This window comes from Papio anubis, chromosome 6, assembly GCF_008728515.1.
Source record: "Papio anubis isolate 15944 chromosome 6, Panubis1.0, whole genome shotgun sequence".
Taxonomy (NCBI): Eukaryota; Metazoa; Chordata; class Mammalia; order Primates; family Cercopithecidae; genus Papio; species Papio anubis.
Window position 1 is genome coordinate 116,744,026 of NC_044981.1, and position 25,295 is coordinate 116,769,320.

The 25,295-nt window shown below is 34.1% G+C and overlaps 1 protein-coding gene across 3 annotated transcripts in view; it reads left to right on the forward strand.

Annotated features, from left to right (window-relative positions):
- The first annotated feature begins 952 nt into the window (after positions 1-952).
- SHPRH (SNF2 histone linker PHD RING helicase) overlaps positions 953-25,295 on the forward strand; it is an 88,468-nt gene continuing 64,125 nt past the window's right edge. Inside the window, exons 1-12 of one of the 3 annotated variants that reach the window (XM_031667362.1) lie at positions 953-2,047; positions 2,161-2,417; positions 4,148-4,269; positions 10,365-10,453; positions 11,355-11,447; positions 13,887-13,994; positions 14,945-15,087; positions 15,872-16,045; positions 16,360-16,422; positions 18,006-18,231; positions 19,916-20,059; positions 21,163-21,264. In XM_031667362.1, the coding sequence (XP_031523222.1) occupies positions 4,152-4,269; positions 10,365-10,453; positions 11,355-11,447; positions 13,887-13,994; positions 14,945-15,087; positions 15,872-16,045; positions 16,360-16,422; positions 18,006-18,231; positions 19,916-20,059; positions 21,163-21,264 (1,260 nt within the window). In that variant the 5' untranslated portion in view covers positions 953-2,047; positions 2,161-2,417; positions 4,148-4,151. Of the gene's footprint in view, positions 2,048-2,160; positions 2,418-4,147; positions 4,277-10,364; positions 10,454-11,354; positions 11,448-13,886; positions 13,995-14,944; positions 15,088-15,871; positions 16,046-16,359; positions 16,423-18,005; positions 18,232-19,915; positions 20,060-21,162; positions 21,265-25,295 lie in introns of those variants that run through there. The other 2 variants (XM_031667361.1, XM_031667363.1) reach the window with 2 other exon arrangements.

The window sequence follows — 25,295 nt, forward strand, 5'->3', positions numbered from 1 at the left end:
ATCATGGCCGGGCGCGGTGGCTCAAGCCTGTAATCCCAGCACTTTGGGAGGCCGAGACGGGCGGATCACGAGGTCAGGAGATCGAGACCATCCTGGCGAACACGGTGAAACCCCGTCTCTACTAAAAAATACAAAAAAACTAGCCGGGCGAGGTGGCGGGCGCCTGTAGTCCCAGCTACTCGGGAGGCTGAGGCAGGAGAATGGCGTAAACCTGGGAGGCGGAGCTTGCAGTGAGCTGAGATCCGGCCACTGTACTCCAGCCTGGGCGACAGAGCCAGACTCCATCTCAAAAAAAAAAAAAAAAAGAAAAAAGAAAAAAAAGAAGCACGTGTGCAAAAAGATTATGAATTTGAGATTTCAGCAAGTTGAGTTTGAGATGGCTTTGGGACCTCAAAGAAGAGGTAGCATATAGCAATTGAATTGATTTGAGCTGAAAATATAAATCTGTGAACCTTTGTATAGCAGTGATGCATTGGTTCTTTCAGATGTTGCTAACTCCCAGCAACCATCAACGTAACTTAATTCAATCTAAAGATTTGTTGATCATCTTCAGAATAAGTGTTGTAGGTGTGGGAAGGATATTTGTATTATTATTTTATGGCTTCTGAAGAGAATATATGCCCATTGTGGAAAAGCTTGAACTGTACATAAAAGTATAAATAAAATTACAAGCTGGACATGGTGGCTCACACCTGTAATTCTAGCACTTTGGGAGGCTGAGGTGGGAGGATAACTTGAGCCCAGGAGTTCAAGATCAGTCTGGGCAGCATAGGGAAACCCTCTCTCTACAGAAAATAAAAAAAAGTAGCCAGGCATGGTGGCACACACCTATGATCTCAGCTACTCGGGAGGCTGAGGTAGGATCACTGAGCCCAGGAGGTTGAGGCTGCAGTGAGCTAAGATGGTGCCACTGCAGTCCAGCCTGGGCAACAGCAAGACTTTGTCTCAAAAAAAAAAAAAAAAAAAAAAAAGAATTAACAAAATTACACTCATAGTCTTCATTTGAAGACAAAACCACATCGAATCTTTTCTATGTAGATGTTTATGTATTTGAGCTTATTCTGCCTGCACAATTTTATATTCCTTTTTTTTTTCCCACTTAACATCATATCCAAAGCAGTTTTTCTTAACTCCTTACAGATAAATATATGGAAAACTGTTTAGGGTTTGTTAAGTGGGCGGGTGGAGGGGAATAGAATATAAAATTGAGTGTGCCCAGTAAAGAGATATACAAGAAGTCCCATGCTCTAAAGCTAACAAATACAAGGCATGCTGAATCAGAAAAGAAAAATAGTTCTATTTTATGGGATTACCATAATTTATTTATTTGAGTCATTTTTCTACATATTGTTGCTATGAATATCACTGTGTAAGTAAATCTTATCTATATTTTTATTACTCTCTTAGCCTTCTTTTCTAGGAGAATTATTAGATAAAGGATATGAGGAATATTGCATCAGAAGATATTCTTCATGTCATCTGTGTGATTAGAAATTCTTTTTTCCAATCCAGCAAATCTTGCGTCTATTGGTTTCAGAGCATGGTATTTCTTACGTATGTCTTACCAAGTACATTCAGTTGAGTGGTTTTTTGGTTTAACTTCTGATAGAAATTTCAGATTTTTGAATTAAGTATAAGCTTTGTGTAATGAATGATTCTATAAACCTAACATTATTTTAGAACCTAGCACAAAACCTAGGGCAGAATAGATGCTCAATAAATATAAATGGAATTGGAATTGAATTTCAGATTTAAGAGCCTATACAGCCTGTATTTTAATTCATGGAAAGTTCTGTGTGCGTGTAATGTCTGTAGAAACACTTCTGCAAACTAGTAATGAAGTAATAGAGTTATTCTCAATGTACTTATTTTTTTCTTTTCAGATCTTTTTGGGTTAGTGGTCTTTCTTGGTATTGAACCTTACTGTGTCAAACACTGGTGGGTTCGACTTCTCTATCGGCCTTACTGCAAGAAGAATCCTCAGCATCTCTACAGCTTTATTGCCAAGATACTGTGGAGGTCTGCAAAGAAAGATGTAATTGACCAAGTCAGTACAATAAGTTTTTATTGATACAGGTACTATAAGAGAAAAGAAACAACTGGGATAGAAAGTTAAATTTTTAGGTGACATCTTTTTTTTTTTTCTGCTCCTTTTTACAGATCCAAATACCACCACAAACCGAAGAAATACACTGGCTCCACTTTTCTCCAGTGGAAAGGCATTTCTATCACCGTCAGCATGAGGTGTGCTGCCAGGATGCGGTGGTAAAACTCAGGAAGATTTCTGACTGGGCTCTGAAGCTCAGCAGCCTGGACAGAAGGACTGTCACCTCTATCCTGTATCCATTGCTGAGGCTCAGACAGGCCTGCTGTCACCCACAGGCTGTTCGTGGGGAGTTCTTGCCACTCCAAAAAAGGTTTTATTATCAACTTTTTTATATTGCAGTTGATATATCATAATAGACAATATTTCTGGCCCATAGTTTCATTCAGAGACGTGTAACTGAGTTGTCAGTTATTTTTAATGGTGTGGAGGGTTTTCTTTGGTGTGGAACCTCATTTGCAACAGAGAATTATATCAAAATTATTTTCATGGTTTTCAGCTTTTCTCTTTTGCAGTAGGTTTGGTTTTTTTTTTTTTTTTTTTTTTTTGAGACAGTGTCTCACTCTCTTTCCCAGGCTGGAGTGCAGTGATGTGATCATAGCTCACAGTGACAGCCTCAAATTCCTGGGCTCAAGTGATCCTCCTGCCCCAGCCTCTAAGTAGCTAAGACTACAAGTACACACTACTACAGCCAGCTAATTATTTTATTTTATTTTATTTTATTTTATTTTATTTTATTTTATTTTATTTTTTGAGATGGAGTTTCACTCTTGTTGCCCAGGCTAGAGTGCAGTGGCACAATCTCAGCTCACTGCAATCTCCGCGTCTTGGGTTCCAGCGATTCTCCTGCCCCACCCTTGCAAGTAGCAGGGATTACAGACATGTGCCACCATGCCCAGCTAATTTTGTAATTTTAGTAGACGTGGGGTTTCATCATGTTGGTCTGGCTGGTCTTGAACTCCTGACCTCCAGGTAATCCACCCCGCTCAGCCTCCCAAAGTGCTGAGATTACAGGCATGAGCCACCACGCCCGGCCTGTTTTATGTTTTTGTAGAGACAGGGCCTTGCTATGTTGCCTGAGCTGATCCTGAACACCTGGCCCCAAGCAGTCCTCCTGTCTCACCCTCCCAAACTGTTGGGATGACAGGCGTGAACCACCACACCTGGCCTTGAACATTTCTTTTAAAATTAGGATTATTGTTGAGGTTTTTTAAAAATTATTATTTTGTTATTTAGGGTTTTGGCTGTACTCCAGATATGAAAGGCTTTTGCTCTTTATTTCATAGTTCCCACATCAAGGAATTAGATTACCATTAAATGTTTTCTATCTCTCTGATTATTCATTCTGAGAACATTAAGAAATTTGTGTTCATAATACTCTGTTGTCCCAGAAAGTTTTTGTGAATCAGACTGCAACTCAGGAACTGGCCTTTGGCTATAAGAGATAGAAAGAGGATTCAATTTTGTCTTTGCTTTTAAGCAGGTTATAGACAAATAAGGGAAATGATGAAAATTACAGATTTCTAAACTGTGAAGTGAACATGGTAAATTTCAAAAGGTATATGTACACATTACTATGTACAGTTAGAGTCCAAAAACAATTTATATGTGAATGGTTAAGGTTAGACAACCTTTCAGTGGAATGGCATTTAACCTTTGAGGATCTTCATTTTTTACTAATTAAAAAAATATTCAGGCTCAGAGGTTTTCTAATTAAGTTGCAGTGCTGGGATTCAGAGTCAGTCTTACATTTTAATATTTGTAATGTTTAAATATATCATGTTGTACTTTGTTCTTGAGGAAGATTTTTCTATTTTCATTCTACCTTTACTGAAATGGGAAAAATTTAAAGAATGATGTGATCAAATAAAGGTACTTACATGGGAAAAAATAATGGTAAAAATGGAAGCAAAAAAGAAATGCTAGAGATATCACAAAAACTGCAAGAGTCTCATACTCTTGATCATTTGTGATATAACACTCCCACTGGAGTAACACTTGGGATTTTCTTTCTGGTTTTCAACAGTCTACCTTTTCTTTTAGCACCATGACAATGGAAGAGCTGCTGACATCTCTGCAGAAGAAATGTGGAACTGAATGTGAAGAAGCACATCGACAGCTAGTTTGTGCTCTCAATGGCTTAGCGGGCATTCATATTATTAAAGGTAGAAGGTGATTGCTTTGTTATCTCTGATTCTTCCAAACACTTCCTGAGTAAAGTTAATTATAGAATCAAAATCCCTCCCAAAAAGATACTCTCACACACTACTGAATATAGTTTAAATAGGTTCAACTTAATAGAGAGCAGTTTCATAGAACGTCTCAAAAAGCTTTGAAGGTTACATATGATTTAACCAAACATTTCCATTTTTAGTTCTTTTTTGAGGAAATGAGGATACACAGATTTGTATTTAAGTTGTTAATCTTAGTCTTTAATAGTGTAATAGTAAACAACTAGTCAAAATAATTAGAAATAGAAAAATGGTTAAATTTTGACACATTAAAGGGATATTGTTCATTGATTTAAAAATAGTATTGTTTGTCGGATCATTTTTTCAGCAAATATTTGTGTGCCACACCTCATCTAGGTAACGATGATATGGTAAATAAAGTAACTCTGATCTTGCAGACCTTAAATTCTTACAGAGAGTGACAAGTACACACACACCCTCCCACACAGACACAAAATGTATATGTGTAAAGTTATAGTGTTATATATTATGCACAAAATTAAAGCAGGTTAGAAAGAGCATCTTATATTTACATATCTACATGGATGAATATTAGTGACTTCTCCATCTGTCATGGATCACTCTTTTTGCGTTAAGTCTAATATCTTACAAACTGTCATTTCACGTATTTTGCCTGTTACTATAGTTTTTACAGGAAAGAGAGTAAATCCATTCTCTGTTACTCTATCTTGGCTGGAAGCAAAGTTATATAACTGGCACTTTTAATAAGCTCCATGTGGATACACCTTTCCATTCCATATAAATATGAGAAACATTAAAACTGTATTCCGTAGGTTCAAGAGTTAAGATGAAACGTGTTAAGTAGAAACACTGAAAACATTGAAACTTCTGGAAATCAAAATTTCAATGTCTAATATAGAAAATTGACTTAATAAATAAATTAGACACCGCCTAAGAAAAAAATCAATAAAGTCAGAGTATAGAATAGCGATAGAAACTCTCCAACATGAAAAGCAAATGAAGAATACTGAAAATTTTGAAAAACGCATCAGTGAGGTTGTGGACTGCTTCACATGACCTGATATAAATGTGTAGAGTCCCCAAAGGAAAAAAGAAAAAAAAAAAAGGAAGAAATATATTGTGGGTTTTATATGATGTAAATGTACAGTGTACAAAAGCAATAATACAAAGTCTTTGTGGGGAGACATGGATGTATAATATTGTAAGATTATTATCCTGTATATAAAGAGGTATTATATGAAGGTAGACTGTGACAAGGCAAAGAATGTGCACCCCACAGCCACCACTTCAAAATACAACAAGGAGTTAGAGGTAATAATCCAAAAGAATAGATAAAAGTAAAAAAATAAAAAATCAGCCGGGCGCGGTGGTTCGTGCCTATAATCCCAGCACTTTGGGAAGCCAAGGCGGGCAGATCATGAGCTTAGGAGATAGAGACTATCCTGGCCAACATGGTGAAACCCCGTCTCTACTAAAAGTACAAAAATTAGCTGGGCATGGTGGCATGAGCCTGTAGTCCCAGTTACTTGGGAGGCTGAGACAGGAGAATCGCTTGAACCCTGGAGGTGGAGGTTGCAGTGAGCCAAGATTGCACCAGTGCACCCCAGCCTGGGCTACAGAGCGGGACTCCATCTCAAAAAAATAAATAATAATAATAAATAAATCTTCAATCAAAAAAAAAAGCAAAAAGTAAAAAAGGATTCAAAAAACAAATGAGATGATTAGAAAACAAACAGCAAGATGGTAGATTTAAACACAAGCTTATCAGTGGTCACGTAAACTGTAATGGTCTGAATAGCCCAATTAAGAGGCCTGGATTGTCAGACTGGATTAAAAACAATAACCATCAATGTGTTCTCTATAAGAAACCCACTTTATATTTAAAGATGCAAATGTAAGAGGATGAAAAAAGATACGTTAACACTAATCAAAAGAAAGATAAAGCCACTATATTTCTGTCAAGTAAAATAGATTTCTTATTAATACTGCCTGCTAACTGATTGTACCACTGGAGCTTCTAAAGTAGATTTCAGAGCAAAGAATATTACCGAGGATAAAGGGTGTTACTTTATCACTAGAGAAAAAAATTCTAAATGTATCTAAAACAAGAGTTTCAAAATAAATACTAAAAACTGATAGAATTATAATGAGAAATAAACAAGTGTGTAATGTCAGAGATTTCTACATCCCTCTCTCAGTTATGTATAGAATAAGTAAAAAATAAGTGAGGGCATACATAGCTCAGACACTGCTGTCAACCAGTTGACCTAATCAGTGTTTATTGACTACCCAACGAAAGAGGAATATACATTGTTTTCAAGTACATGTTAAATGTGTATGCAGATATGGCATATTCTGGTCTGTAAAACAAGGCAGTAAATTTCAGAGGATTCATGCCTACAGAGTGTATTCTGTGGCCAGAGTGGTAGATGCCAATAACAGAAGGATAATTGGAAAGTCCCCAAATACTTTGAAATTAAAACACACTTCTAAACCTTTGGGTTAAAAAATAAAAGGAAAAGTAGGAGATACTTTGAAGTGAATAAAAATGAAATACCAAAATTTGTGGGGTATAGCAAATCAGTTATTAAAAAGAAATTCATAGCATTAAACATGTACTAGAAAAGAAAAAAGTTTCATATTGGAGACTTCAACTGCTACCTTAAGAAATTTAGAACAAGAGCAAATGAAGTACAAAGAAATCAGTTGCCCAAAGAAATGTTTGCTTTTTGTAGAATATAAGGAAATATTAAGCCTCTTTGAGAAGCCTGTCTGTAGTTGTTAGCTCTTTAGCATAATAGAACCAGAAATGGCAAGTATCTCTGTATCTCTTATTGTGCTAGATACTTGGATAGAGTTATAAGGATTCTCAGAAGCTTAGTAGAAATAGCTCTAGACAAGAACTGAATAGGATGGGCCTTCTTATATGCTGCAGTTGGAACCCTGTGAAATGGTGTATATTGCTCAAAATTTCCGAACTTCGGTGTCTTTGTCAATAAAATATACAGGTGCTTTACTTACCTCAACTATTGTTCTTAATAAAAAATGTCGAAGCACATTGAAAACTTTATAAAAACATAGAGATGAAGAATGATGTTATTGATTATGGTAATATGAAGGTTACCTCGGATTCTTACCACTTTCAACCTACTCACAATGTAAATTCTGTTATCAATATTTAATAGAAAAAGGCATATTATTATATATTCCTGTTAAATTGTTCACATATAGTACATGTAACTTTGTGGGCAAATCTCCCCTGTAGGGTATTCCCTAGAAAGTCCTCAATTTAGCTAGCAGTGTACTGTTTATTATTAAGAGAAATCCCCCACCAGAAAGTCCATTAATAAAGGATATATTCCTTCTGAATTTAATTGTAATTTACTTTTTTTTTTTTTTTTTTTTTTGAGACGAAGTCTCGCTCTGTCGCCCAGGCTGGAGTTCTGTGGCAGGATCTCAGCTCACTGCAAGCTCCGCCTCCTCAGTTTACGCCATTCTCCTGCCTCAGCCTACCAAGTAGCTGGGACTACAGGCGCCTGCCACCTCGCCCAGCTAGTTTTTTGTATTTTTTTTAGTAGAGATGGAGTTTCACCGTGTTAGCCAGGATGGTCTCGATCTCCTGACCTCATGATCCACCCATCTCGGCCTCCCAAAGTGCTAGGATTACAGGCTTGAGCCACCGCGCCCAGCCTAATTGTAATTTTCTACTTAATTGTAATAGATTTGCTGCTTTTAGTTTTTATTAACTTCATAGTGATGTGTTAAACAATATTCATTTTTTAAAGTAACATTACATATATAACTTACATAAATTAGATTCTTCTAATGTGAAGATCAGACAGTGAAGGTCTGACTTCTCAAAGAAATCTAAAATTAATTTCAAACTCTAAAAATACTTGCTTATATGTAAATAAATACGTGTGATACATTAATTCATATTCTGAGATTCTCCTTGACTGGTATTAAACACATTTTATTATTCCAATTTTGAACATTGTGTTTTCTGCAGATGATTTTTGGAGAAAATTAACTTGACAATATCAAATCCACTACAGTTTACTCAGAAATGTTAGCGCCATCAAGTGGCTAAGAATGGGTATTTCCAAATTTGACTTAAACCTTTATAACATTGAATATGGGTATTTTTGTGTCTTCCTCAGAAAGCATGTCTTTTTAAAAATAAACATGAAAAACCAGGTATTATAGTGAATAGGTCAAATTCAGCTGCTTCACACTATAGTCTAATCACTATACCTTCTTTAAAAGGTATGGTAATTATGAAGAGAAAATTGTTAAATGAATTATTCTCTATAAATGATAGTATAAATACTGATAGAATTCATAATGTCATTTGAAAAGCTTTCATCAAGACTCTTAACTAAAAAAGAACTCACTGTGAAGATAACTGAATGTTAATGCCTGCGTTATAATGTAACTTTATTATTGTGAAAATAATCTCGCTTATTTAAAGGGAATAGAAGTTGGCTGACTACAGTTCTTTGATAATGTGTGTTTTAGAAAACTTTGTATTAGCTAACTAATAGAACTAGATGTAAAGCAATAGTATAAAAGCTATTGTTCCAAAAATTTCTTTTAAATTAGGTATTTTGCACAACACTGAATATGCATAATGCCACTGAACTACACACTTTAAAAAGGGCTGAGATGGTAAATTTTATGTATGTTTTACCAAAATTAAGATATGTGTATAAACTTACATATGAGCTAAAAAAAGAAACGACTTCAAAATTTACAAAGGTTTGCATATGTATATATATATATATCTCATTGTAACTATGAACATGGTCCTAATTATATGATATTCATCAAACCAGCTTGAAGTTTTTTTTTAAAAAGAAGTATATGTGATACTTAGGAAAAAAACTTGCTCAGCAAATAAGAGCTAGAACATCTGTGTACCTTTTTTTGGTATTTGATTGCATGGTTTTGCCACTGTTAGATTTTTGCTTTGGTAGTATTTATAATTTACCTGTTTTGAATTTTCCAAGCAGCAATTAAGATAGATTCTATTATTCAAGCCATTAAAAATGTTCATCTCTTATTTTATTGAGGTATCATCAAACTTTCTATATAAAGAAGTAGATAATACATAGGCATTGCAAGCCATAAGATCTCTGCGCAACTATCAGCTTGACTGTTGTAGTACAACAGCAGCCACAGGCAGTACAAAAACAAATGAGTAGAGCTGGGTTCTAATAAAACTATTTATGGACCTTGAAATTTAATTTTCACATGTCAAGAAATTTTTTTTTTTTAATTTTTTTCAACTATTTAAAAATGTAAAATTCATTCTAAGCTGATGGGCCCAACAGATAGGCAGAGGGTAGAAATGACCCGTGGGCCATACTTTGCCAGCCTGTGCTTTAATCGATACTTTTTGAATTGCTTTATTTGAATGAGGTGCTAATTATGAATAGTAGAAAACAGCGTACATCTCAGACTAACTGATTTGTGTGACCAGAAGTAGCGGTGAGATCCCTAAGTTTCTGACATGAGGTTTTTAATTGCAAATTATTTGGCCTAATACCAAGAACAATAATAGCTACCAAGAATAGTATATTTTTCTGATCATTATGTGTAGGTTGGTCGAGTGTCTTAAATTTTTTTATAAAAAAATCTATAATTACCTTAAGTTTTTCCTTAATTTCAAACATCATAATGACTAGTGATTGACACCCTTTAACTTCAGCAAGAGGAAATGTTTTTGTCTAAATTAAAAGTTTATCCAGTAGCATAATCTCAAAACATTACAGACAGGTTTGATTATAAACATATTTCAGTATAATTTTAAAACATTACAAATGTAATATAAGAACATTATATTCCATGGAATTAAAAAAGGAACTGTACTCAGCCTTTTTTAAAACTTGGGCAATCATATTAATACCAAGTCAGATTTCTTTATTAAAAAAATAGGTATAATCATTACATTTTATTTTTACAGTATTCTTAAATAATGGACAACTAGATGACATTGGGAGCTAAATATGTGACTCTCATACTTTAAATACATTTTAATTCTTTAGGTGAGTATGCCTTGGCAGCAGAATTGTACAGAGAAGTGTTGCGCTCCTCGGAGGAACACAAAGGAAAACTCAAAACTGATTCACTTCAAGTAAGTAAAGACTAAACAGTTTCGTCATATGTATTCTGTTTGCTTTTTTAACAAAATAATTTTTCTGAACGTTTAAGAGGATAAATGGTAACAAACAGTCATAATCACTGGATGAAACTTGGGATTCAGTCTTCTCAATAAGCATTTTAGGTGATTTGTGTGTACACTATTTGAGAATCAACTACTATTCTATTCCATTCAGGGACGTTTTGGGCACAAGCCTGACAAGGTAAGTCTATATAAGCTACATTTAAAAATAGCTCAGAGTACTTGTACTTCCAAGAGTAGGTCAGTTTTATCACTTTTGCATATGAATATCAACATATTCACATGGTTTTCATTAAAAAGAAAAGGAACTAAGCAATAAAACCTATCTAATGATAATTTTTAGAGGTCATTAGGGAGATTTGGATATATTAATTATAACACTTCCCTGGGATCTGTCATTGACTTCTTGGATCTGTCATTGACTCATATAAACAAGGCTGTGTAGCTAAATAGGAAGTGAGCATGGGTTTATTAATTTTGGCAAGTTTAGGTTTGAGTCCCAGGTAAGATGTCATTACCATTCAGAATATTGACCTTGGGACTGACTAACATGTTCACAAGTACCAGAGTGGATATTTAGAGGAACGTATGAAAAAGTGGAGGGAGAGGAAGAATTAAATATAAATCTTATATTCTGCATGGATAAAGGTTACAAAAGGCAGGTCCTAGACCTTAACACCCTGCTCTTGAGTAAAGAAAACAAAGTAGTAGTACCCAGATTGTTTTATAGGAAAAGTATTCAGTGATATGGTCTTAATGTGGTGTTACTGTTCTGTGTGCCATATTAATATTAGGTTCTCTTCAGAGTCTTCTTCATTGACTGTCATAATTATTGCCTTTGATGTGTTTGTAGAGACTTCATGCTACCCATAACTTAATGGAATTGTTGATAGCCAAGCACCCAGGGATACCGCCTACCTTGCGTGATGGCCGACTTGAGGAAGAGGTAATTATTATTTTTTTCATTATCTCTATGAAAGTATATTTTCTCCAAACTTTATGCTCCATATAGTTGATATATCCTAGGACATACAACATATGAATAAATGTAATCACGTTTTCCTGTTACTTTGATGTTTCAAATTTTGTCGTGATTTTGGGTAGCAGAGAATGGCGCAGTATGTATTATTTGGCTTCTCTGCTGATCTACCTGCAGTTATGTGATAAATGTTTGTTGTAGATATGGCTGTTGGTAGCCAACAGAACGGGATGTAAATAAATGAGTTTTAAAAAGGAAACTTTGATCTCATGGCAGATCTACAAAAGATGTAGCTTAGTAAATATACAAACTTTTGCACTCTCTCCACCTTTCTCTGTATTTTTTAAGGGGGTAAATAAAGTCAAATTTTTGGTGGTAGTTCTCTCAAAGAAGTTTCCTCTACAAAAAGTGTTGCCTGTTTTTGAAAAGAATGACATCGAAGAGTGATATTATAAATTATTTTACTATAAATTGTTAATAGCTTATGATGCAGATTCTTCCAGGGATTTTTGCTGTTGTTAAACATTAAAGAGCTAAATCAAAAGAGGTATGTTTGAAATGTATTGAGCCTATAAATGGAGCCTTTATTTGTGTTAACAAGATAAAAAATGAGATATGCACAGCCTTTTTGCACTGGTTGTTTTGGGGATGGAGGGGCTCTGGTAAACTATTTTAATTAACAAAAATTTTATATATTTATGAGTAGAGAGTGATATTTTGATATATGTAGACACTAGAATGGCTAAATCTAGAAGAAAACCTAGGTAATACCATTCAGGACATAGGCATGGGCAAGGACTTCATGTCTAAAACACCAAAAGCAACAACAACAAAAGCCAAAATTGACAAATGGGATCTCATTAAACTAAAGAGCTTCTGCACAGCAAAAGAAACTACCATCAGAGTGAACAGGCAACCTACAGAATGGGAGAAAATTTTTGCAATCTGCTCATCTGACAAAGGGCTAATATCCAGAACCTATAAAGAACTCAAACAAATTTACAAGAAAAAAAACAGCCTCATCAAAAAGTGGGCAAAGGATATGAACAGACACTTCTCAAAAGAAGACATTTATACAGCCAACAGACACATGAAAAAATGCTCATCATCACTAGCCATCAGAGAAATGCGAATCAAAACCACAATGAGATACCATCTCACACCAGTTAGAATGGCAATCATTAAAAAGTCAGGAAACAACAGGTGCTGGAGAGGATGTGGAGAAATAGGAACACTTTTACACTGTTGGTGGTACTGGAAACTAGTTCAACTATTGTGGAAAACAGTGTAGAAATACCACTTGACCCAGCCATCCCGTTACTGGGTATATACCCAAAGGATTATAAATCATGCTGCTATAAAGACACATGCACACATATGTTTATTGTGGCACTATTCACAATAGCAAAGACTTGGAATCAACCCAAATGTCCATCAGTGACAGACTGGATTAAGAAAATGTGGCACATATACACCATGGAATACTATGCAGCCATAAAAAAAGATGAGCTCGTGTCCTTTGTAGAGACATGGATACAGCTGGAAACCATCATTCTCAGCAAACTATCACAAGAACAGAAAACCAATCACCGCATGTTCTCACTCATAGGTGGGAATTGAACAATGAGATCACTTGGACACAGGAAGGGGAACATCACACAGTGGGGCCTATTATGGGGTGGGGGGAGGGATAGCATTAGGAGATATACCTAATGTAAATGACAAGTTAATGGGTGCAGTATACATGGCACATGTATACATATGTAACAAACCTGCACGTTGTGCACATGTACCCTAGAACTTAATGTGTAATTAAAAAAAAAAAAAGAATAGCTAAATCAAACTAATTAACATATCAATTACCTATTTTTATTTGTGTGTGTGTGTGTGTGTGTGTGTGTGTGTGTGTAGTGAGAACATTTAAAATCTACTTTCTTAGGACTTCAGCATATGAATTTTGGGGAAACAAAATTTAGTCCCTAACACCTATATTACTGTATATTCTCAAGGATTATTTTTAAACTGCAGTAACTCTAAGAAATTTTAATAGCTCAATTAGCCAAATTTTAGAAAGGTGTCTTTGCTTTGCCTATCATTTGAAATATTACTGTTCTTTTTCTCCCCTCTTTGCTTATTCTAACTAAAAAAATAATTTAAATGAAAATTTGGCAGACAAGTCTTTGGTGTTTCTTAAATTTTGTTACTTGGACAGGTACATTTTGTTAACTTCCATATATAAGGAATTTTTAGTGTGACTTGTATGTTCTCTACAGTGTAGTTGTACTTATATGTTTAAATGCAGTTAAGTAACTTTAAATATATAAAATGAGCCATTCTTCTTGAAACATCATACTGAATTATATTCTGGATTGGGAGTGAAAGTTTATATTCTGTGTTTCAACACAGGCCAAACAGCTGCGAGAGCACTATATGAGCAAGTGTAATACAGAAGTTGCTGAAGCCCAGCAAGCTTTATATCCTGTGCAGCAGACTATCCATGAGCTTCAAAGAAAGGTATGCCAAAGTGCAGTGTTTCTTACTTGTATTTGTCTCCAGATATCATTTTGGGTTTTGGTTTTTTTGTGGGGAGAAACTTGAATTTTTTATACATCTTGGAATTCCTAGCACCTAGTACATTGCCTGACCCACAATACAAGTTTATTTAACTGTTAGCAATGATTATTGGTTGAATGATCAATAAGTCAACTATTTGAGTTGCATAAATAAGTCAACTATTTGAGTTCTCTTTCTTTTGAACTCATGGGTTTTCTCTGACCTTGAGTGTATAACAGTTGTCTTTTGAAGAAAGTAAAGACTTCTATACCCTCCTTTTTATCTTGTTTCTGAGATGTTTTAAAATATTAAAACATTAGAACCACAGTTATTTTTCCTACAGAATTTATACCATTTGTCATTTCTAAAATTTCACTTTTATGAAATCAGTAGCAAAATCTAAAGAGGTTACACAAATACACTTTTATTTTCAATGTTTAAATCAGGTGTTGCAAATTTTTGTCTTTCTAATTTATTTATTAGTATTCTGGGATATAATTTTGTTATTGTGGATTATTCATTAAGTAGAATCTAGTTCAATTGGTTAAAGATTAGAATGAAGGCTTTCTTATGCTGATAAAGAGACCTGTGACTTTTCACATATATAGATTATTGAATTTTCATTTGGTGTTAATAATTTTTTTAGTTACAGCCTTGTTATATAAATGCATACAATAAATTCTCATTTATCCAGAGTAGCTAGGAAATAGGGGTTTCTCTTTAATTATATTTTCAAAAGAGGAAGCGAGCATTGTACATGGAATATGTATACTCATCTCCCCTCTGTGATAGTCCTTTTGAGAATAGCATTTATTACTTACTTTGAATTTTGACACCACCCTGCCCAGTGACGGAAGCTTTGTGAGTACTAAAAAAAAATAATAATTGATTAACTGCTACCTTTTTTACAGATTCATTCTAATTCTCCTTGGTGGCTAAACGTGATCCACAGAGCAATAGAATTTACTATTGATGAGGAGCTTGTTCAGCGAGTGCGAAATGAAATAACCAGCAACTACAAGCAACAAACTGGCAAGCTTTCTATGTCAGAGAAGTAAGAAAACAGGAAGAAAAAGTGTCTATCATAACTTTAAAAGCAAAGAAATCCTTGTATTTTTTAGTTTCTAATTTTTCATTATTACTGACTTTTTTTCTCCATTCATAAACTGATACACACACATTCATACTTCTTTTTTGCAGCCTTTTTTATGGGTACTATAATTGGGTTTAACTCACAACTACCACATACCTTTGTTACTTTAATTACTTTAATATTTTACACTTCATAATGTGAGCACATTAGTAACTATTGAAATTATACAGGAAAAGTGCTTGGCAAAGTGCCTCGTATATAGTGCATAATTACAGATTTAATTAAATGTATATACATACATATATATTCAACCAAGGAATATAACTCTTAGCCATTTTTCTTCTTTCTTCCCAATTTTCTGCTTTTATGTTTCATCCTGCAGACACCTGATACAGAGCAAGGATGTCAGGAGGGCTATCTGTAGTCAGGCTTAAAACGGAAGAATGTGGCAGTCGTACACTTTCAGAGATATCTGAGACAGAGACATACATTTTTCCTGCTCTTTTTCAGTTCCTGATCACAGGACTATCAAATTTTTTTGGTGTCTTTTACAGTAGACAGCCCAATATTATACTTTGAATACACTGAAGGAAAACTCAGTCAAATGTTGCTGGTTAAAAAAAAAAACCAAACAAACAGCAAACAGTTTCTTTAACACTTTGTTTGGCAACTGTTTTCTGAATTTGAGGAAATTGACCTATTATTCTTTTCTTTGTGTTGTGTGTGGTGCTGGTGTGGGAATCAGGTTCCGTGATTGCAGAGGTCTTCAGTTCTTACTTACAACACAAATGGAAGAGCTAAATAAATGCCAGAAGCTAGTAAGAGAGGCTGTAAAAAACCTGGAGGGACCTCCATCTCGTAATGTTATTGAGTCTGCAACAGTCTGTCACCTCCGACCAGCCAGACTTCCTCTCAACTGGTAGGTAATGGAAGAAATCATACAGTGAAATGGTACTATTTCTTTAAGTTAGATTTCTTAGACAAGAAACAATTGACTCATATAGTAAAGGTTTTTTCGTTTTAATTGAGACGGAAGTAGAAAGAGATGTATCAATCTAATTTAAAAAAAAATTAAATCTCAAGGACAAGGTATGAAAAACCATGTGATTTCTTTTTTCTAAAATGGCGTATCTAGTAGAAAGAGAAATGAAATTAAAATATTAAGCTTCTCCTTAAAATTATCAGATTGCTGGTTATGTTTGTGAATGTTTCTCTGTTAATCTTTTTTTTCAGCTGTGTCTTTTGTAAAGCTGATGAATTGTTCACAGAGTATGAATCAAAGCTGTTTTCCAACACGTAAGTTCTCTATTTGATTATTACCTGTCAAGAAAATGAAACATTTTTCAAGACTCAGTATTTGATATGACTATATTTTCCCCCACAGTAACCTTAATTATATTGTTTCTTTAATTAAATTGATGAGTACACCTTTGGCATTTTGATTGTTTAATATGCCCAATTTTACCTATCCAGAAGTTACCCCCTAAATGTTCTTAGTGTAGTAATATATAATTAATTGAGGTGCAGTTTTGGGGAGTGGTAAAATCCCAGACTCTAGAGTCCAATGGATTTGAATTATACAGATTTTACCAGCATTTTACTGCTATTCGAGGTAGAACTTATAGTGTCTGGCATAACTTCTTCAAGAATAAAGAATGACACAATCAAATATGTTATTACTTTAATAAAACCATAAGTAAACATTGTCACAAACACCTGGATTCTCAGAGGGAAGCTTGTTAGAATAATAAATGTGTCCACTTTCATCCAGTTATGTTACTATTCTGTTTTAGGTCAAATCTGTTTCTGTTATTACTGAAGTAAATAATACATTTCTTCATGTTTCTATCCAATCTGTTCATTCATCTCCAACAGATATAACTTGTCTAGAATAGAAATTTTCCCCACATGTTTCCTTGCCAAGCGTTCACTTCTGCATGTGAAGAAAGAAAACAAGATTTTTGTGTTGTGTTATGGCAAATGAATCAGTAGTCTTTTTGTTTACTACAGTCTACATGATAGAATTAAAAAAAAAAAAACTGGCCAAATTTATGATGTTTTCAGCTTTTCCAGGGTTGCTTTGTTTTTTCCAAAGACTTCCAAACATGTTCTTTTAGAACTTACATTTTATGGAAAACAGTATGGTGATTCCTCAAGGATCTAGAACTAGATGTACCATATGACCCAGCCATCCCATTACTGGGTATATACCCAAAGGATTATAAATCATGCTGCTATAAAGACACATGCACACGTATGTTTATTGCGGCACTATTCACAATAGCAAAGACTTGGAATCAACCCAAATGTCCATCAGTGACAGACTGGATGAAGAAAATGTGGCACATATACACCATGGAAATACTATGCAGCCATAAAAAAGGATGAGTTTGTGTCCTTTGTAGGGACATGGATGCATCTGGAAACCATCATTCTTAGCAAACTATCACAAGAACAGAAAACCAAACACCGCATGTTCTCACTCATAGGTGGGAACTGAACAATGAGATCACTTGGACTCGGGAAGGGGAACATCACACACCGGGGCCTATCGTGGGGTGGGGGGAGGGATTGCATTAGGAGTTATACCTGATGTAAATGACGAGTTGATGGGTGCTGACAAGTTGATGGGTGCAGCACACCAACATGGCACAAGTATACATATGTAACAAACCTGCACGTTATGCACATGTACCCTAGAACTTAAAGTATAATAATAATAAAAATAAATAAAAAATAAAAAAATAAATAAAAAAAAAAGAAAGTTGTTGTTGAAGTTACTGACCCTGCTTCTGTATTTGCTTTGCTATATCACTCATTTACAGTGCTTTTCACTCACTGATAGCAGTTACTGTTGTTTTGTTCTGTTATGTTTTCAGAGTCAAAGGCCAGACTGCAATATTTGAGGAGATGATAGAAGATGAAGAAGGACTCGTGGATGATCGAGCACCTACCACCACCCGGGGTCTCTGGGCAATAAGTGAGACAGAGCGATCTATGAAAGCAATACTATCATTTGCAAAATCACATAGGTTTGATGTTGAATTCGTTGATGAAGGAAGCACTTCAATGGATCTCTTTGAAGCATGGAAGAAGGAATATAAGGTATAGTATTTTAAAACTTCCTTCCAAAATTAAAAATTCCTTCTTTTTTACATCAATTTTGACTGCTACTTTTTCTCTCTCTCTAGTTTTTTAAAATCTTCTTTTTGGATTGGGGTGGCATAATTTATCTTTGCCTAAAATGTGATTGTTGTAATAAAGGATAGCAAATACCATAATACTCAAATAAAGACATTCTATTTATTAAACTACTATAAGAAAATCATTATTAAACTGGAACTTATATGAAACTTTTTGTTTAGCCATGGAAGTGTTTTCATTCTATTATTAGCTTGATCTTCCACTGCTATTGTATGAAATTAGAGCTTTGTTTTCGTTCTGTGAATAAGAAGCAAGTACCAACTACCTTAAAGACTGGGGAACGCAGTAAATACTTCTCATCCTATAAGTCTGGAAACCATTCCAATGAATAAAGACCAATATGCCCTTTCATATTTGTACTTTAATGATTCCATCATATTAAAACTCTGTACTTGAGATTTCATATTCATTAATTTTCAATTATTGTTTTATTTGGATTAGTTATCCATTGTACTGCTTTGCAGGTGAGATAGGTAAAGGAAGGAAAGAAGTGTTTTATTTATAATGACATATTTTTATTCAATTTCTTTTTTTTAAAGTCTTACTTTTTTAAAGTAGGATAAAAATTTTTGTGCAGAAAGGTAGTTATTTGTACTATCAGTTCATATGTCATAAATTGGGGAATACTTTTATAGCATCGAAATCATTGGTTTATAATAATTTTTTTCTCACACATTACTCTTGTGAATACAAAGCAGATTAACACAGTTAATTACAGTAAGCTTTGGAAGAAGTGTTATGTACGATGTGCAGTTTCCCTTGTATTCCTCCTTTCGACTCAGTTTGGCCACATGCCCTTTATCCAGAAGAGAGCTTATTGTGCAGTTCTCCCAGGTCTTGGTACATTTTTTTTGTACATAACTTTGCAGACCTTTTCACAGAAGAGCAACTTGAATGAGGTCCTGCTATGCATATCCACCAGATCTACCTGAAAATGTAAAGTCAGTGAAGAGAGCCTGTCAAAAAATGCATACTGATTGATACCATTTCTGTGAATTTCAGAAACATATATAACTGAATTATTAAGAGTACGTTTCATATAGTGTAAATGCAGTGAAAAGTGTAGCAGAATAAGTACAATTCAGAATAGTGGTTGCTCCATGGTTAGGTATTGAAGGAGGGATATGTGAGGAAAGAGTGATACAGTTGAGAAAGAACACGCAGAGCCTTTCTAAGGAATTCATATTATTCTTTCTTAAATTAGATGGTGGGTACTTGATTGTATATTTTAGTATTCTTCATGCCATTTATACATAGTTGAATATGTGAAATATGTTATAATAAAAACATTTTAAAAAAATAAAACAGAGAAGAGATTCTGGCAGCCTACAATTGGACTTTATAAAGATTTTTGGTCCTACCAAGAAATCTTTGTATTCTGTTCCTGAGAATCTAAAGAGGCAGTGTCCTATAGAGATTTTTTCATTCACATTTCATTCTAAAAATGACCCCAGGAACTACTTGTTTTAGACACATAGCGAAAAAATGTGAGATCTCATTGAAGATGTTTGCTTAAGGCACATCTTGGTGATTTTAACCAGTTTTAATTACATGCTTTACCACTGTGTTTGTCTTTTCTGTTCAGTTGCTTCATGAATATTGGATGGCTCTGAGGAATCGTGTGTCTGCTGTTGATGAACTTGCAATGGCTACAGAACGACTAAGAGTGCGTGATCCTAGGGAGCCAAAGCCTAATCCGCCTGTTCTTCATATCATTGAACCACACGAGGTAATTGGCAAGTAAATCACAGAAAAGGGAACAGCAAGCAGATGTCACAGATATCAGAGACCCATAGAAGAGGCAGAATCAGGGCACCGAGCTCTACTATAAGTGTGTATTTAATCTCCATTTTTAATTTGACCCATAGAAAATTGTCTTTGTAGATCAAAAATGGTTGAAGATGAGCAATTTCGTATCTATTACATGCTTAGCATTTTGGTGCATCTTGTTTCTCTCCAGGTTGCACGTTCATCTGTTTTCGAATTTAAAACCTTATATGTGCTATTAAGACCAATGGATATTCTCAGTCACTTTTTAGACATTTTCTGTTACCTTAGTTTTATCAGAACTAGAAAAATCTTCCTTAGAAACAACTGAAACCTTTTCTTTTGCAGTGTTTCTTTTGCTAATGATGAACTAATATTAACAACTTTACCTTCTAATAAATTTGTCTTTGTAACTCAGGTTTAAAAACAGTACTCCACCAATCTTTTTTATTCTCCATTAAAAGATATTATTTCCCTTATAATTCATTATTCCTTATTTGTTTAGTGCTTTAAGTCTTTCTGTACAGCTTGGAGACTGTAATTTGGAAAAATTTAGATGTATTCATTATATACTATCTCACTTAAATGTGAATTCTGAATAAGTTTTTCTGAGAAAATACATTCTTGTTTGAGTGTTCCTTCTCTGTCTGCTGTATTCTACCAGGGGGACAGAGGAAAGAAGGGCAGAGAAATTCTTTCCTGGATTTCATGAAATCACTGAGGCCAGACCAACAAATCATGTAACTTTTCTTTATTCCATGGATGTATTACTGAAAAAAATGGTACATAATAGAATTTGAGTTTATTTTTTATCTAACTTCAGGTACACAGGGACATTTCCTATTTGAAAGAACTCTGCACTGAATTGTGCCTTTCATGAAGCAAAAAAAAAGAAGTCATTTGAAGTATATTATCTAGTATCCATTTTGAAAACTTGTGTTTTAGAATGTAAATGGGTTTTTTTTAAAAACAGAACATTTTTGTTACTGGAGAATTGTTCATATTTAATATAATTTAACTGTCTTTCTGAAAGAATAAAGAAGTTTTTATTTTTATTTTCTTTAGGTAGAACAAAACCGAATAAAACTACTAAATGATAAAGCTGTTGCTACATCACAGCTTCAGAAAAAACTTGGGCAGCTTCTTTACCTAACTAATTTGGAGAAGGTATTGTTTTTAAGACATGCTACTTTTTCCTATGCTGTATTATCATAAACGATTTTAGTGACTCCTTTCATAATGGTGCAAATTTTTTAAATTAATATTTTGTGTTATATGAGTCCAAACACTAACTATGTCTCTACAATAGCTACGGAGATCACAGAAGAATATTGTATCTATAGAAATTATATTATGCAGATGATATAGAAGGCATGCACTGTATAGTAGAGAACAATGTAAATGGACTGTAGTTCAAAGCCTTGAATAGTAAAAGTATTACAACATATCTCTTGGTGAAAATGGCATAATACAATTTATACACATGCATTCATTTGTAAATACAAAAATATTTTGTAATTTGTTATTTGAAACTGTGAAGTGTGTTTGGAAAGCTACTAAATCAGAGTACATGGTAATAAAGGTAGACTTCAAATATTAAGTGTAATTCAAAACATGTTCTGAGTTGTGATCTAAGTATTATATTGGACACTGATGAATTGGTGGGTCATTGATTAAATATAATTTCATTTTATTGCAGGCATTCATATTTTGCTAGTTGACAGAGAACCTTCTAGGGGCAAGATATAGTAGTAAATATTTGGATAGGGCAAGTGAGGACAAGCCATAGATTTGAATTCTTCTGGAAACTGGCATAACATATATTTAAGTGAATCAGTAAATCTCAGACAATATTAAAAGTTAGACATTCATTATAGATTTAGCATGGTGACTAAGAAGATAGACTTTGGATCTGGACAGCCCAATTTTGAATCATGACTCCACTATTTTCTAGATATGTGACTTTATTTAAGTTATTCACCTTTCCTCGCATCATCAGTAAAATGAGAATGATATCAACACTACTTTATAGTATAGGGCTGTCTTGAGGATTATGTGAATTAATGTATGTAAAATGCCAGAGTAGTTTCTGCTCTGTTAAGCACTTTCTAGGTTTTTGCTGCTATTAATATTATTAAGATCATTATTACTGTTATGATTACCAACACTTGTTCTGAAAGGTAAAAAGAAGAAAAACATTTAAAAGTTTCATGCAAATTGCTAACATTAAGAAGATAACACTTAGGCTGGGCGTGGTGGCTCAGCACTTTGGGAGGCCAAGGAGTTTGAGACCATGCTGACCAACATGGTGAAACCCCATCTCTACTAAAGATACAAAAAATTAGCCGGCATGGTAGCACATGCCTGTAATCCCAGCTACTCGGGAGGCTGAGGCAGGAGAGTCACTTGAACCTAGGAAGCAGAGGTTGCAGTGAGTTGAGATCGCGCCATTGCACTCCAGCCTAGGGGACAGGGCGAGACTCCATCTCAAAAAAAAAAAAAAAAAAAAAAAGATAACACTTAGGAAAGTGTCTCAACATTCCTGGTCATAAGTTTTTTAAATGTAAGATTTCTATACTTTAAATATGATAGTCAAAATAAAAAGACAGTTATCTTGTATGTCATTGTTTATATGTTAAAATATTTTTTAAATTTTAAAATTTTAAGGATATAAATAATCTACCTAAGAAAATCCATTTGGCTATTAATAAAAGAAAAAGCATTTAATCTATGATGATGGAAAAATCAAATTACACGGGTGCTATTTTCTGCCAACAAGTAGGCACAGATATTTTAAATGATTACACACCCCAGTGGTGAAAAAGGGCAGGGAATAGATGCATTTTATGCATTACCAATGGAAATATAAATTTATATAAGCTTTTCCTAAAAGCACTTTAACAATATCTATCAACAATTTTATGTAGGTTGAAAATCTCAAATCCAAAACTTGAAATGCTCCAGTGAGTATTTCCTTTGAGTATTGCATCAGCACTCAAAAAGTTTATGATTTTAGAGTGTTCTAGATTACAGATTTTTGGATTTGAATGCTCAACCTGTATGTGAAAGAAAGGAAAAGGAAAACTGGACAACATAGATAAAACAAACTGGAATCTACACGGTAGGATTAAATGGACATTATAGAACTGCAAAAATACAGTATCTGAAATCAAAAACTCATTGAATGGAAACCAGATACAGAAAAAAACAGGATTCATGAATTCAGGTACAGTACAATAGAAAATACTCAATTTGAAGTGGCATAGATAGAAAAAGAGCAAAATAGGGCAAAAGATTTGAGACACAGTTGTTTGATCTAGCATACTTGTAATTTCGTAGATCTAGCATACTTATAATTGAAGTTCAAGAGGAAGAGAATAGGACAGGAGCTTGAAGAGATAATGGCTGAGAATTTTCTAAAACTGATAAAAGTATGACAAATGACTTAAAGATTCAAGAAGTTAAGAAACACTAAGCAGAATAAGTAAAGAAAAAAACAAAATACTGCCTAGGTACATCATAGTCAAACTGCTGGAAACGAAAAATAATGAAAAATAGAAATAAAAAAAGTTGAGAGATAAAACACTTAATACTTACAAAGGAGCACTAATAAAACTGGTGACTACATAGAGATATTTTTCTTTTCACCTTTAGAGATGTTTCAGTGTTTCCATAGTTTAACCAGTTGACATTGGAACATCTTCAAACTGCTAAAAGAAAAAAAACAGCCAAGCTAAAGTTCTATACTTAATGAAAATTTCCTGTTTTAAAAAAAGTGAAATGAAGATATTTTCAGACAAACATAAACTGGAAGAAGTCATCTCCAATAAACCCACATCACATTAAGTATTAAAGGAGCTTCTTTGGATTGAAGGAAAATTGTTTCAGATTGAAGGATGCAATTACAGTAAGGAATGAAGAGCAAGAGCTTAAATACGTGAATAAATATGCAAGAATATTGACTATTTAAAAGCAACAGTGCTGTCTTATGGGTTATGCAACATATATAGAACTAAAATATATGTCAGTAGCACAAAGGAAGGAGGTAAGCAGAGGTAAACTATTATAAGATTCCTCCAGAGGAATGGACAAAAAAGTCCGTAAGGCTATTGATCATTTGAACACTAATGAACAAATATGACCCAATTGACACAGACCACTACACCCAACAACTTCAGAATGCATATTTTTTAGGTGTACATGGAACATTTATCAAAATAGACCTTATGCTAATTCAAAAAGCAGCTCTTAAAAGTATGTGAGAGCATGTTTTCTGACTGAAGAGGAATTGAAACCAGAAATCAGTAATGGAAAGGCAACTAAATAAATCCCTAAAAGTTTAGAAATTGAGAGGATACTTCCGAATAACCCATGGGTCAAAGAAGAAGTCGAAATGGAGGTTAGAGAATGCTCTGAACTGAGTGAAAGTAAAAATATGTGACAGTGCTTAGAGGAAAATTTATAACTTGTTTAACTTAAGGATCTGCAAATTATCATGCATGGGAAAAACTCATCCCACTACCTTTTTTCGTAAGTAAAGTTTTATTGGAATATAGCCACACTCATTCATTTATCTATTGTCTGTGGCTGTATTCATGCCACAGTAGCAGAATTGAGTAGTTACAACACAGATCATATGGCCCACAAGGCCTAAAATATTTATAATCTCACCGTTTATATACATGTCAACTCTTTATTGACATATTGGAAAAGAAGAGCTATTGTGAATTATGGTAGATTATTTACAAAGTGCTACAGCAATGACCCTCCCATTCTTGTTGCCCTTTGGAACTCTGTGAGACTATCTGAAAAAGCCTAGTTTACCTTCTTGAGCAGCAGAACCCTCAGCTCAGCCCTCCCTGCAGAACAGATAGCCTACCAACTGCCAAACATGAGCATGAGGCCTTCATAGACCTTCCAACCCCAGCCAACTCAACCCATCCCCAAATCACCTGTAGTATCATGGGAAACATGTTTGTTTTAAGTCACTAAATTTGTAGGTGATTTATTATATGTAAAAAGGAAAACTGGACAGCATAGTAAAACGAATCGGAATCTATATGGTAAGAACAAATGGACATTATAGAACTGTAAAATATATACATACATTATTGATTTACTTATAAAAATCAATAATTAACAGAGGAAAAGAATAATTCATTGATTCAATTTGTTTAGATGCCTTATCTGAAAATCTG